At 37.9% G+C, this 15,382-nt stretch overlaps 1 protein-coding gene and 2 long non-coding RNA genes across 4 annotated transcripts; 1 reads left to right on the top strand and 2 right to left on the bottom strand.

Moving 5' to 3' along the window:
- Positions 1-5,201: 5,201 nt before the first annotated feature.
- On the top strand, positions 5,202-8,288 carry LOC133736851 (uncharacterized). Its single transcript, XM_062164446.1, has 4 exons — positions 5,202-5,464; positions 5,559-5,801; positions 5,893-5,958; positions 7,793-8,288. The coding sequence occupies exons 1-4, from the start codon at positions 5,288-5,290 to the stop codon at positions 7,946-7,948; spliced, it is 642 nt and encodes a 213-aa protein (XP_062020430.1). The 5' UTR covers positions 5,202-5,287; the 3' UTR covers positions 7,949-8,288.
- Positions 8,289-8,338: 50 nt separating this feature from the next.
- Positions 8,339-12,082, bottom strand: LOC133736852 (uncharacterized). Its single transcript, XR_009859757.1, has 3 exons — positions 11,717-12,082; positions 8,698-9,327; positions 8,339-8,497 (listed from the first exon to the last, which is right to left on the bottom strand). It is a non-coding gene; the product is annotated as an uncharacterized LOC133736852 (long non-coding RNA).
- A 566-nt stretch (positions 12,083-12,648) lies between these two features.
- LOC133740317 (uncharacterized) lies at positions 12,649-15,369 on the bottom strand. Of its 2 annotated transcripts, XR_009861119.1 has the most exons (6): positions 14,982-15,369; positions 14,630-14,747; positions 13,932-14,075; positions 13,804-13,850; positions 13,171-13,419; positions 12,649-12,901 (listed from the first exon to the last, which is right to left on the bottom strand). It is a non-coding gene; the product is annotated as an uncharacterized LOC133740317 (long non-coding RNA). The 2 variants fall into 2 exon arrangements; XR_009861118.1 differs by having other exon boundaries at positions 13,804-14,075.
- Positions 15,370-15,382: the final 13 nt, after the last annotated feature.

Below are 15,382 nucleotides of genomic sequence, written 5' to 3'. Positions count from 1 at the left end.
CTGTTGAGCGATTGTGGACGAGGAGAGCACCAACCTCGTCGTGGGATTCTTTGTGCATCGTGGCGAGGACTTTTGCTGAGCTTCTTGAAAATCACCAAATCGATACTCGATGTTGTAGATCGAGCAGAGCGAGAACCACCGGGAAGTGAGGAGAACTTGCTAAAGCGTGACTTTAGCTTGGCTGGGTTGCTAGGGCGTTACCCTTGCTTGGCTGGTTCTGTAACCGTTGTGGTCGCGGCACTACCGTCGGCTCCCGAGGAGACTAGGACCGAAGCACGTTGACAGAGGGTTTGGTGGCACTGAAAGTCGGCTTCTGAGAAGACTAGGACTAGGAGTGAGATCACCGCTAAGAGAAAGAGAAGGAGAGGGAGAGGAGTTGCTCTTAGAGAGGTTTGCTCTAGAGAGAACTTAGATCATCTTAGAGATGTTGTTGTTGAATGTGAATGTGTGATTTAGAATGAGAAGAGAAGGTGTTTATATAGGGAAGAAAAAGAAGAGTGAAATGATGAGTGGAAGAAAAATAATGAAAGTGGAATATGAAAGTGATTTGTAAAATATGGAAAAGATAGAGAAATGATGAAATGAAAGCAAGGCATGAAGGTGCAACAACATGGAAGTGATGATGATCTATTAAAGAGATTGTCTTGAAAAATATATCCAAGGAAAAGAAGAAAAGCATCTAGCTTTCTTCATGTGGGTAGGAAACATGAACATGTGAATATTGAGCTGGTTTTAGGTCAGTTTCTGCCCCTTTATTCCTTCAATTATTTCTCCAACAAGACTTCAGAATGAGCTTTCGACTTCTTCATAAAAAATGTTCCACTATGAGTGTAGATCACCCTGGTAAAATTTCAGATTTTTATTCCATGTGGTTGGGCCGAAAATGCTGCTGGACCTCTTACAGGTCCAGTTTTCCAGTTTTGCTTCTGTAGAAAATTGGGCTGATTGTTTGAAGGCCTTCCACTCAAAAACAACTCTTGTACTCTTCATAAGAAATGATCCTTGGGCTGTCTAGAATGGATCTGGAAAGTTTCAGCACATTTCGATTTCATTTGGTAAGTCTGCCACCCCTCCTTCCTTGTCTAGCTCGGTTTTTTCTAGCCGAAGTAGGAAAATATGCTAAAGTTGACTTGTCATACTTCCATAGTAGGCTTTATTTAGCCTCTAAATATATATTTCGAGCTTGTCGACAATATATAGCTTGAGCCACTGACATTGGCTCAATTTCCCCAACACATGCCTTGTCAGGCCAAAATGTTTATTTTGAGTCCAAACAACACCATGGGGCCAATGGGCGTGCGGCGGCGAGCTCAGGAGGCGCCGGGTCCTGGGCCGGAGGACGCCGGAGGCGGCGGAAAAAGTCGAGTCGGGTCGGTCGTGTTCCGGCAATTTTGAAGAGAGAGAACGTAGAATTCCGGGGGACCAAAACGCAAAAATGAGAAAATTTCGTCCTTAATGAAATAATTCGGATTTTTCACCTATTTATAGAAAAATCTCAATTTTCAAATATTCATAACTTATTCATACGAACTCCGAATATTGCGTTCCACATATGCACGAGATCGTATCGACAAGCTCTACAACTTTCATGAAGGAAGTTTTCCCAAATTTTGAACATATAAAAAGTCAACTTTCGCAAGCCCCTAAATAACGTTCGTTTTCGAAAATTAAATCGTTCGAACTAATTCCACAACTTCTCCAAGCCTCGTACTCGCTCCCACTATCGTGAAATCATTTCTAAAAATCCACGGAATTTAATTTAAATTTTTCGGGGTATTACATGGCATGTCATGGAGGGCTTGCATTATGTAAGCATGAAGACAAATCATGGACAAAGTTCAATGATGATATGATGATTTTTGCAGCCGTCTCTATGATGATATTATGTTCTAAAGGATCACTTATTAGACCCACTTTTTGATATTATATCAACATCTCGACCGTTCAACTTTTAGATCCATATGAATAGATCATCTCTACAAATTTTCAGCTAAATTGATAATCATTAAGGCATTCATAACTGCGATTTACAATTATAAGCATGAACGGTTCAAGTTGGACAAATTCGGTTCGTCCAGTGGTTTAATCTAGTTTGATACATTAACGATCATCAATTTGGTTGAAAATTTGCAGAAGTGGTCTATACATTAGGATCTAAAAACTGAAGGGTCGAGATATTGATATATTATCAAAAAGTGGGTCTAAATGGGATCAAAAAATAGGTCCAATAGGGGATAAATCCTGATGAAAATGTGGCTTGCAGAACTCGAAACACTTGGTGAGAAAAGACTTGTAGCAGAAGGTTTTTGTAAAGGAAGGTTCTGAAAGAAGGAACGGTCCATCCCTTAAAATAGCCAAAAAAAAAGGGAGTAAACTATATTTATCACTTTACTAATTTTATTATGATTGTAATTATTTGGTCAACTATCGTAACACTTAAAAGTTTATTGATGTTACAAATCAAACTACATGAACGTTTCATCTCTAATATGATGTTTGATGCATGTGAGCAATAACTTGAAATCATGGTTTTTTTTTTTGGTAGTTTTTGATACAAAACATAAAATTTTGAGACTACCGATTAATAACAAGAAAACGTTGATAGTAGAAGAAATAGTGTTGACTATATAAAGTCACAAGTCAAAAGCACATGCATGAAGCTTATATTCTAACATGTGACAAATCAAAATTTTGAGAATACCGATTAATAACAAGAAAGCATTGATAGTAGAAAAAAAATTAAGGGAAAGACATAGTGTTGACTATATAAAGTCACAAGTCAAAAGCACATAAAACTTATATTCTAACATGTAATAAAGGGGTCCTTGACCCAAAGAACCAAAATGAGTCAAAATTATTGCACTTACCCAAGCAACAAATTTTTATTCTCACTAAACATATTTAAAGTAAAATGGCTATTCTACCCTCAACCTAATTAATAAACTACATCATTGTCCACACACTCTCTCTCATCCCTCAGGTATACAGATCGATCTCCCTCTCCCCAACGTGGCCGGCATCTCTCCTCCGATCTCCTCTATCTCTCTCTCTCTCTCTCTCTCTCTTCCCAACATGGCCGACATCTCTCCTCTGATCTGCACTCTCTCTCTCATCTCCTCTCTCTCACTCGTCGGAGTCGAACAGACGAGGCCTCCCGAGGATGATAGCGGCCTATGCGGCGACTAATTGCAAGAATAAGAAACCAGACGTTCACTGTGTCCCTAATTCGCCGATGCTCGAGAACTCCTCATCGTTTGGGTCAACGTCATCTTCGTTGCCGCCGTTGCTGACTACTATTGTGCCTTCCTCAATCTCAGCCTAAATCTACTGTAATTTTTTATTTTCCGTCGCCGGATTCAGTGTCAAGGTATTCTTTGCTTGTCCAAAGGAGTGGTTGGAGTCATTCTTTGAAGCAAACAAGCTTCCTAGCTTATGTTTTTTTTTTCTACTGAAAGCTTCCTGATAGGCATTGTAAACTGAGGTGTTAATTTGATAGACAAAAACAATTAATTGTTAATTTTGATTTTACAGTGGAGTTAGAAAAATAAATGACAGTGCCAGGGTTATTAATTTTCTATACAAGTTGGACTTCTCTTTTGATTTTTATTGGTGTATCATTGCAGACGACTGAGAATGTTCTTATAAGGATAAGGATGTGAACGTCTCTGATCTACTTTGTTTGCTAGAAGTTCTTTTCTTTGGACATGTGAATGAATAGTTCGAATGTAAACTTTTCAATAATAGATACTAAAAACACTTTTTTTTTCAATAAACTGTGGCAGAAGTCCGAGAAGGAAAGAAAAAGTTTTGTCCCGGGGGGGGGGGGGGGGGGGGAGGGGCAAATAAAGGGCTATTGGGGGGCAATATATGTTTTGAATTGATTTAATCTCCTTGTTTTTTTTTCCTTAATCAAAGTTTTATTTGTCTAATTTTAGGAGATTAGGTCTCATTCCAGCAACGGAAATGTCTATTGGGGGGCAATAAACCTCTCCGGCCCCATATGAGATCTCTGACAACCTCTTTGGGGACTTCCGGCAAGGTTTCATAAACTTTTATTGCCTCCCAATAAAAGTCTATTGGGGGGCAATAAAGGTTTATTAGGGAGCAATAAAAGTCTATTTGGGGGCAATAAATCTTTCCGACAACCTCCGGTGAGGTTTTCAGAGAAGTTCGGTGGGCGGCGACCAGTGACCGGAATCCTGCTGCCAGTGACCGAAGTCCAGATGTCTGTGATGGGAGTTCGGCGGCCGGTGACGGGACTCAGGCGAAGTCTCCTATGGCTTCTCTCTTTTTCATTCTCTCCCTCTCTCTCTCTCTATGTAACAAAGGGGTGAGGGTAAAATAGTCTTAAAAAAAATAAAAAACAAAATTTAATTTAGTATTAGGGAAGACCTTATTAGAGTATTTATGGATAAGGGAGAATTAAAAAAACTTAATGGGATAAATGAGATAAATAACCCTAGAATTAGAGCAAATGGACAAAAACCCATGACAAAGACCTAAAAAATTAAACCATAACATTTTGATAGTTTGATAAGTCGTTTTGCAATTGAGGGGTAGATTGTAATTTTTTTCCTCCTTTTTTTTTTTTTTTTTTGATGCAAGAAACAACAATCAGAAACAAAACTACCGTACAAAGTCTCTAGCTACTTCCCCACTTAGCTGATTCAAGTGGAACGCCTGGGACACAGAGAGGGGGAGGCGATTATGCCAAACAGCAACATCTCTGTTCCCTTAGATTAAAACTTGCTAACTTGCTTGCAACAAAGTTGGCCTCACGATAAATGTGTCGAAACTAAAGGAAGGAAAAGGAGGAAGCCAAAGCCTTGATGTCTGCAACTAGAGCCTCGATTCTCCAAGGGACTGAAAGTTTCCCCAAAAGGCTAAAACACAGTCAATAATATAAGAGTTTTGAATCTCCTTCCACCCAGGCATTGGAAAAGTTATAGAACTGAGCTAAATGTAAAGCATCCCTCAAAGCAGTTGCCTCAGCAACCAAACCAGAACCAAGCTTCTTTGAAGCAGGCAATAGAGGATAACCATCTTCATTTCTATTTTCTCATAACAAAACCACTCCTAGACATTGTCACATAATATATCCAAACTAAAAAAGAAGCAATCACTCATACATTGAACTTTATATCACGTAATCTGATCCGTTGGTGTTGGAGCAATTTAACACCAACGGTCAGGATTAATAGAAAGCGGCGCGCAAGAGATCACCTTCTTCTCTTTTGACTCTAAACTGTTGAGCGACTCCTCAAATTCTCTCTCAGTCACCACCACCATGCCATTATCGGCGACGGTCTCACCTCCGACCCTCTCTCTCTTCCCTCAATCACAACCACCACAGCAATCACAGCTTCATCTCCCTCACAATCTCACTCCATTTCTCAAACCCAAACGATTCACTCCCCAATTTCACTGCGCCAAAGCCACTCGACGAAACCCTAATTACCCTCCGGTACACACACACACTCTCTCTCTCTCTCTCTCTCAGTCACTCAGTCTCTACGATTCTGATGGTTCGCTTACTGTTTGCGTCTCCAATTTCACAGGGCGGCGCCGATAGCTTCGTCGACGATCCTCGCAATTGGAGCCGCTCCATAAACTCCGAGATTGACCGGCCTTATGGTTTTGAGGACGATGATGAAGACGATGAAGACGGGGACGACGATGATGAGGAAGATAGGAGCTTGGATCTGTTAGTGAGGTTTGTTCAGAATGTATTTAAGAAGGTGTCGAAGCGAGCCAGGAGGGCCATCCGATCGGTTCTTCCCGTTGCAATCCCCACCAAGTTGGTAAACATTCGTTGTATACTTGTTAATCAGATATATATATTTTTTTTCTTTCGGAAAAGCTCGGATTTTTATAGCTGAATTGTTGGTGTAGGTGGGGTTTTCTGTTAATGGGGTGCTAATGCTGGCGTTTTTGTGGGTGTTGAAGGCATTTCTTGAGGTAGTGTGTACAATTTTCGATGTATTTAGTTGTGAAGATGGTTTTATTGGTTTCAATTCCATATGAGCTCAACATCATTTGCATGCTCTTCAGTCATGGGTCAGATTGTGGGGATGTTCAGGCTCTCATGTCATGGGGATGAAGTGAGGAGAGGTGCTAGTTTTAGTGCTCAATTTGCATATACAGTTAGTAACTTGAAACGGGTGTTTTTGATTTACATGTTCACTGCGGCTTAGTAGTGTTGTGGTGAATCATGAGTCTGATGAGATTCTGACTGAGTCTCTAAACAAGAATGTTTGGTGCTTGTATTGAACTTTTGTGCAGTTATCTAAAGGAAATGAAATCATGAAAGTTAAAACCATATGTGGTGCTTAACTGGCACCAATTTTGGAAAGTGGTCTTGTTTCTTCAAGCATGAATTGCTAAAATGTTACTGGATTCCACAGAGGTCATGGTTCTTTATAATCTATGAATCGCTAAAAGTTACTGGATATAAAGTCAAATTAATGGTAAAGGAAAAAAACAATAGTATATGATTTAGCAGTCAGTGGTGCTAATGCAAACATTTATTGTGGTTTTGCAATGGGCATGCTAATAGCTGTAACACTTAGGGATTCCCTAAACCCTTTGTGAAAAGTGCAGATACAGATGGGAAGAGTTAGCTCTTTGTCAATGTATAGGTGTAATAACAATGTTTATGAGTGAGCTGTGACTGCTAAGAGCGATAGATAACCAAGCCTGGAATATACAGGCATGCCAACATTCAGACATACCAAAATTAGTATGAGCAGCAGTTTTTATATGCAGAAAATTTCTAGTGATAAGCTCTAGACTCATGCTTTTTTTAGAAGCTTGGTTTTGGGATGAGTGCTGCATTTCCTATGTTTAGAAAACCTTTGACAAGGATAGATCTCAAATATCGACAGTAATTAAACTGGTAAGCTGCAGTTAAGAAAATAAAGGACTTTGTTAGTTGTTAAAAACTCAGAAATTCAATGACCAGAGATTTTCTATTCATAATGATCTCTCAAGAGTCTTGAGGGTCAAGAGTATACACATATCTATCAGTCCCGTCCTTATTTGAGTAGGACAAACTTCTACATCTACTCATACTTGAAAAACCAATCTTAAAACCTCAGAGACATATCTTACTTGAATTTGTGAAACCCAAACTTATTGTTCTATGTGTTGCGGCTGCACATGATCTAGTGACTCCAAAAACAATTAGTTGAATCAGAACTGATTGAGGCCTATATTGGTTGTGGCATGACCTCCAAAACCATGCAGATCAAATGTTGGAAATCAACATCAACCCTCTGCAATGATAGATCTCTAGGAATCTCTCTTTCCGAAGCACTTTCACTCTCTCGAAGTTCTTTATCCTTTTATTTACCAGCACAAAACGTCTCACTAGGAAGCTGCCTTCAGGAGAATCTATAGAATCGAGTGGAACACTGCATTGTTGATGGTTCTATTAGCTGGTGCATTTTAAGGGGTGGCTTGTGAAGTGATATAGAACTTGATATATGTAGCAATGTGAAATGTGTGGAATGTCATGTATTTGCAAGCAATGTGCAATGAAGTGGTATGTGGTGAACTTGGGATTTCCTGTATGCGTTGTTACTTTAATAGCTTTCAAGTCATAATACTCTACAGTTGATGTTCTAATTGAGCGCTTTCACTTGTGTGGTATACCTGACAAAGGATTATTAAGTAACACAGCAGTTACAAGTCTTATTTCAGTTGTTTCTGTCACCTTTGAATTATGCCTGTATCTAATTTTCACTTTAGTATCTTAAAAAAGTTGCTAAATCTGTGTTTATGTAAAATCCAGGTCATTTGCACCCTTGGTAGCCTAGTCTTTGTAAGCATCTTACTCATTCGTGGGATCTGGATTGGAGTGGCTTATGTACAAGAAAACCGCAACCATAAAGTCGGCAATTTTGAAGATGAAGGCCGCCCGTGGACTGGTGCACAGCCTGCAACCTGATACATACACCAAGCTGAAGGATTCTTAAATTTACAAGCTTACACAGAAATAAGAGCATCCATAGGACTGCTTGGCATCAAGGATGATGAGAAGATAACATCAGAATCCGATTGGGCATAAACGTTGGTCTCATCTTGAAAGAGTTTATGATGACGACTCCCTGCCTGAATAGGTGGGCTAGATATTCATGTAATCCTGTGGGATACTGATTGACCACCTAAGTGTATAAAAGCAGGAAGAATTGTAGCTATATATTTGGTGGGGAGGGTTCTCCTGTATGATACACATCATATCCACAGCTATACTGTCAAAAATAAAATTGCCCCTTGTGCTTTCTTTCCTTTCCAGCTGTCATTGTGCCTCCTATTAGTTCAGAATTCAATACGACTGTTAATTCAGTACATTACTAGTTGTCATTCCCGCGCGTTGCTGCGGGGTTGTTTTTTTCTTGTCTCCGCTTTTGCTTGGAACATCATTCACTCAAAGTCAAAAAATACAACTGAGAAAAAAACCCAAGTAAAGATCCCAAATGGACGGAAGCACATGAACCTGGGAAAAATAAGCAACAACCATTAGCAGCTTAAATAACTAAACCAAAACAGGACAAATACATACATGGACAATTAAGAGAAACAACACAAAGACTTTACATTAGTGAGAGAACTAAGAGATGCACCTAGAGTGTGTTTGCAGTGCTTACTCTGCATAGAAGGTCAATCTTTTGTGTACAAAAGAAATTAAAAACAAACCTTTGTCTTTGTTTCAGCGAACATCCAATTGCTGCACTCGTAGAAAGAGATGATCAGCTACTGCGCTACCCAAACACCAAGACAAACAATGACAACCAGGTTCAAGCACATCATCAAATTCCCAAAAGTTTCTCTGATTGCAACAGTAAACTGGTCAGCCTAGATATAACCAAGGCACTGTCCCATTTTCTGATTCTGCCAAAGGCAGTAGAAACCATGGTCATTAAATGCTGAGTAGTCAACCAACTTCCAAAAATAGTGTCAACATTAATCAAAAACACATGCTACTGAATCAATTAAGTGCTTATATTTTGCCACAAAAGTTCTAAGTCCAACTGTAATTGCAATCTTGCGATAAAGCAAATATACGGAGATGTGTGGCTGGGTGTTTAGTAAATGATGCTTAGAGTGATTGGAGACTTGAGAATGCTGAAGTTTCATCTTCTGTCAAAAGCTGCTTGGTGTGCTTAGAATCTTAGAATTAAATAGGTGAAATGTGATTATACAGAAGTATACACGAAGATAGAACTGCTGGCCTAAGTACTGTCGGGCCCAATTCTCATATCTCACATTCCACATTCCCACATTGTCCAAAGGTACGTAAATTGCAGTCCATGAATTTGGATAGACCTGTGAAATGTCAAATTGAGGTTAGAAAAGTCAAAAGTCACATTAAAATGAACCATGAACACATAAGTCACATGGTTATTAAGACAACTACTACTGAAGTTTGCCAAAAAAAATTTGTCATGTTAAGAATAGTTGAGTTTATTTAAACAATGCAATGTGAAATAGTGTCCTGCAAATTGTATCTTAATCTGCTTGCTCGTATCCAATTTCCACTATCCATACAGTCCATATCAAAACCATCTTGTTTAAGAAACTTAACAAACAGCAAAAATAGTTAATCTGAACTTTTGAAATAGAAAAGTTGATTTACCCATCAACAAATAAACTATAACCATCAATGTACCATGACTGCAAAGTATCATCTGGATTCTCAAACACAAAATCCCCCATACATATATAAACACCTTAATTCAAATCATTTATAGTGCTTAGCTGAATTAGAAACAACAAAGCTGACAATATCAAAATTTATTTTTTCAAAGGCGGAGTGCCAAGCTTGTGTTTGACTAATTAATCAAAAACCAAAATCACTCTCTTTCTCATTTTCTCTAATTTGCTTTATTTCTGAGTAAAGAAAGAACATTGCTGTTTAATTAAATGATTTTCTCATTATAACTGCAATTGTAATGCCATCCAATAATATGCCCTGCATTGAACAGGTTATTCAATTTTCAATCATTATGAAATCAAGGCCTATAACCAAAGATAGTAAATGAAAACTACAGTTCTTTGTCGACACAACCAAAACTGCCTTCCCCAATGTTGTTTACAGGATCAAAGTTATTAGTGGGAGCTTTAATTTGCCTCAAGGTGAAAAAAGCCAGTCTGCAGGTCCTCTCAGAGTTGTCCAAAGAACCAAGTTAGGTGATTTGAATCCCAAAAACACAGTTACTATTGTATAGTTTTATAGCTTGATTAAACTATTTACAATAAATAGATGGCCAATTACTCCTTTCTAGTTTAATCAGTTTGATAGCAAAATCATCATTAATCTCATCTCCATTCATTTACATTTGTATTACAAAATTTAGAAACAACAAACTCAATCAAGAAAAAACGAACATATGCATCTTTCAGATGCTATATTTGCCAAAGAAACTAAAGTCATTGAAAAGCTATTAAAAACCAAATTAAACTAAAGCTGTTGAAAACAACATATGCTATATTTGCCAAGGAAAAAGAACAATGTTAAGGATAATATATACCCAGCTTCCACTACGCATTTTTCATATCTAAAATAATAAAATGTCCATGATCCAAAACATTAAGCAACTAAATATTAAGTTAGACAAAGCCATAACAAAATCTAGTCAGGCCGACTCGTGACGCTACTGCTGCTTTATTCATATACAATCTTTCTCGCAAATCGAACACAGATGATGGTTGAATAATCAATTATTAGGATACTCAATCGTAAAAACCACTCAAATCCTTTACTCTCTGTCGCTTGCTGAAAATCACAGTATTCTAAAGCTCATACATATATGTAACATTTGACTCACTACCTACTATTAATAGCAGATACATGCATCATCTATCTATATCCTTTTCCAATTGACCCGATCAATTGGCACCAGCTTGGTCATCAACACTTTGACAAAATGACCTGATCAATTGGTACCACGATTCCATGCATTTATATAGCAACAGAAGTATACATATAATTAAATGATATGAGACTTGTATGTCTTTGACATTTTGTCAAAATGTTGATGACCAAGCTGTCTCCCACATTCGATATCTCGGCACATATTACAGTTCTCTGCTTTCCACGACTCCAAATTTCAACCAAAAACTCGACCTCATATGCATCTAAATTCTCAATTCACACTATCAAGTTCGTGAAATTTCAACAAAAGGCAATTTTGCTCTTCGCATCAACACAACACCGCATTAATTCTACTAAAACAGCCTAAGTTACACCGAATTGACTTGAATCAAAACTAAATTGGAATTCAATTTGAAATTGCGGCTGGTATTCCTCCTCAACATGGCCAAACGATGACAGTCACTAATTGGAATTCCATGTGTTTTCTGTTATTTTATATTTTCTCCCATGCAATTTATAGTTCCCAGTGAACATTGAACTTGAAGTGCTCTTCACAGAACAGGTGCTCATCTATGCATTATGAATCGAACTAAATGCACCAAGTTGAATTTTTGATTGGGGTTTTCAATTTCGGATCAGACAACTCGAATCATGCTTGATTGAGTTCAATTATTTGCTCTTAAATCTCAGCTACCCACTACTTCAAAACCCACAGAGCTTTCAACTCAAACAGAGAAAAAGAAAAAACAAATTCTGAAATCCAATTCTCGCATATACCCAGCATGCATGGCAAACCAAACCTTCAATCAGGAACTGAAATTTCAGGAAAAAAGTCATTACCACAACTTGGTGTATCAAATTCTTCTTCCTCTTCCCGTTCCCTGTTCTTCCTCTTCTTCGGATCAGCCTTCACTCCCTCGTTCTCTATTTCGCAGAATAGTGAGAAGACTCAAAAGACACAGAAAACCTCTTTCTCTCTCTCGCAATCCGTGGCTATCACTTTCTGAAGGGGGAGGAGAGAGCGGAAAGAGAAAAAACCGACTGCGGCTGATCGATAGGTTCTTATACCCAGGTGAGCGGCAGCAGCGTTGTAAAATAAGAGGAAAGAGGGGTAAAAGCGTCTTTTCCTATACCGGCTCGGCTCGAGCTGGTACTGTTACTAAGCCATTACTGTTCCTAAGCTACAGTAGACGAACACTCAATTAGTATATATACAATTTGATTGAATGGTAGCATATGACAGAATTAGTCTTCTTAATCCAGTCGTTTTGTTTATGGTGAACTGTGGGTTGATATCTATCGAGTAAGGCAGGTTCTTAGGCTCGGAAAAAACAAACGAGCGTTCATCCTTGGTTGAGTTGGTTCAGATGAAATTTTCTGACCTAGTAGTGGGTGATGCACCGATAGTTCAACTGATATTATCTCGGAATTCCCTAACCCTTGGAAGTACTCATTGTATCATCTGAGTGATAGTGCCAATATTGATGTGATTACATTCCCAAAGGAGCTTATCCATAGTTGTTACTAGCGATATAGCCCGCGCGATGCCGCGGGTTTGTTTGCTTGATGCAACACTTCTAATTTAACATTAACATTTTTGGGCCAATATTTGTTGTCAAAATAATCTCACTTTTGAAGAATTCATTCAATTTACTCCAAATAAGAAATTCCTAGTAACTATTATCGCAACTTAATGCTCAACACACATTACCTTCTTTGCGGCAGATAAGAGAGGCTCTCATTCAAAATGTACTAACAAAGAAACAGAGATAGGACAAATACAGAATCACATAAATCAACATTCCAAAGGCAGGCCATCCTAAATTGGCATTCAAAGTAAGGCAGGACTGCACACAACTGTGCAACCACAACTTTTGGGTCGAATAAACATAATTGGAACATTAGAAGATACATTTTTTTTTTTTTTTTTTTTTGCGCATTCTAAAACACTCACTCTAGCCAACATATATAGTTTTGTTCAAATAATCTTTTGCTTGATTCATCAAGTCTGGTGCAATGTTAAACCTGAAAAGAAAAGAACAAACGGATTTAAAAAGAGAAGTAAATGAAGTTTATATTGAACTTATGTCGAAAGACTGTTATACACAATACAAAGGGTCAAGAGGATCTTCATCTTTTTTTTGAAATGTAGTAAAGAGCTTCAATTGGCATGACAAAAATGTCTAAAAGTGCCAAGAAAAGCAACCCAAACCATTCTCCAAGGTGGTTTTGAAATGAAAGCTTTAACCAAATGGTCTTTTCCATCTTTCAATAGGTGAATAGATTTTGTTTACCTTGTTACAGGATCAGGGTAATGGCAGACCTGCTTGCATACAGAATCTGCATAAACAAATACAATCACTGTAGAGAGTGCACCTCTGTGGAGTCAAAACCTCTGATCCTCTAGTTTTTGTTCACTCAAACTAAGACGTTGACTAAAGATAACAGGAAAAGAAAGTATCCATACGTTCAGGCTTGATGTTCAAAAGCCCATATTCCAGCTTGTGAGGGAAAGGAAAAGGGAAGAAACCTCACTATTAAAACTGGAAAGGAAAAGGGAATAACCTTTTTAGGGCAATGTATTACAGTTTAGAAACTCTACAGGATTGATTCAAATAAACAGAGCTACATAAATTATGTATTGAACAACGTGAAGTTGATAAGACATACAGATCATTAACATTGATTAGAAATCACTGTGGAAATGCAATTTGATCGTGCAAAAATAATTGAGATAGTTAAGTACAATTCAAACAACGGGAAAGAATAACAAACTAACAATAGCAAGTGCACCCTCACTAAGCAATTCCGATACGGTTACTCCAACTACAACTAACCATTTAAATTGATGTAATCATCAAACAATACTATATCATACAGATCACGTATGAATTACATTGGCATATATAAGAGATCATATAAATCACCTGAGCCAATTACTGTTAAGTGGGTGTGAGCCAGAGAATGCAAGGAGCTGTACACAAACAAATGAAGACAGGTTTTAGTAAAAAGAAGAGAACGGGGAAAAACTAAAAACAAATCAAAATTTGAGAACCTCATCTGGAATGGATTCAACCCTCCGATCTTTTGTGTACACATGATCTTCTCCCATGGATTTTAGACTCTGTCAAGCCCTAAATCTCTTCTGGCTTTTGGGATTATAAAGTTGCAAACTTGAAAATTAGGTCCAACCCTGAAACTGAATCAAACATACAAAATCCGCATCAGTAACAATTTTCTTCAATAGGAAAATGTATTAAGCAAAAAACCAACAAATGTTCTTTTCCAAATCAAAACACATATCAGAAATCCGGAACATGAACTCTGAGAGGGAAAGTTATTGTTGCATTTTCTCCTCACAAAATTTTTCAATAAATGTGTCTGCTCCTTAGGAACCACTCATTTGCAAACTCCCACAAGTTTGGATCAACCTTCCTGAATCCCTGAACATTGATTCAATGATTTTGGAGACCGAAATTAAATCTCTACAGACTTTCCTCTCAATTAGAAAACTTCATGGGGGTCCGAAAATTCAAAACATATACCCAATCACAATTCACAATTGACTGGAAATACTATTCTACTGAAAATTGTTTTTACTTCGACAACAACACTTGGTTTGCTTAAGGGTGTTTGTGACTCATTATTTGACCATATAGCAAAGAACACTCGTATCAGTACTCAGTAGTTACAGTGAGCTCCAGTAAATAATGCAATTAATTTTTTTTTTTTTTTTTTTCAAAATGAACATACCTTCGGGCTTCAGGGCTTGGCATTACATTTACTCCCTGCATGAGTTAAGATTGCAACGCCTCATACTCTTCCCACTTGACATAACGGCAGCATTTCTGAACTCAAGATGTATGGTGTCCTACATTCATAAAATTGTTGGGCTTTATTGGAATCTATCAAAGATAAATTACAAAAAAGCGAAAAACGGCCAACAACAGATTTGGTAAATACATAAATGTCTAATATGGTGATTAAACTTGCAATTCCTCAATGAATATTTTTCTGCACAACAACAATACCCAGAAAGAATACGCATCCAAAAAATTGAGCAATCCAAAACAAAAACCCAGAATCAGACAAAAGAAAAACTTACATGTGCAATCCAAAACAAACCCAGACCCAATCCTTCTTCTCCTTCTTTCTCGTGATTTCAGTCTGCCATTTTAATATGGCCATTGAAAACACAAACATCCATTCCGCTCATATAAATCGGGGATTTGAATGCCATGATTGTAAAAGCGCACTTGTAAAGTTAGTGGCTTGTCGAACTGAAATTGGAATGGAGTGACTGATGTTGATAGAGGCTGAAGTTAGTGGGAGATTGTTGATTTTGATGGCTGGGTTTGATGCTGCGAAACAGTGAATATGGATGTTGATAGAGGCTTCCCGAAGAAACTAAGAATTTGGGATTTTTGCTTATATAATGAGGGGACATATTGCAGACCCGTAAGTCAAAGCAAAAACAGAGGGCAAAACCGTCATTTCCGCTTCCCA

The sequence above is a fragment of the Rosa rugosa genome, chromosome 3 (assembly GCF_958449725.1).
Source record: "Rosa rugosa chromosome 3, drRosRugo1.1, whole genome shotgun sequence".
Lineage (NCBI taxonomy): Eukaryota > Viridiplantae > Streptophyta > Magnoliopsida > Rosales > Rosaceae > Rosa > Rosa rugosa.
This window is presented reverse-complemented; position numbering and strand designations above follow the sequence as displayed.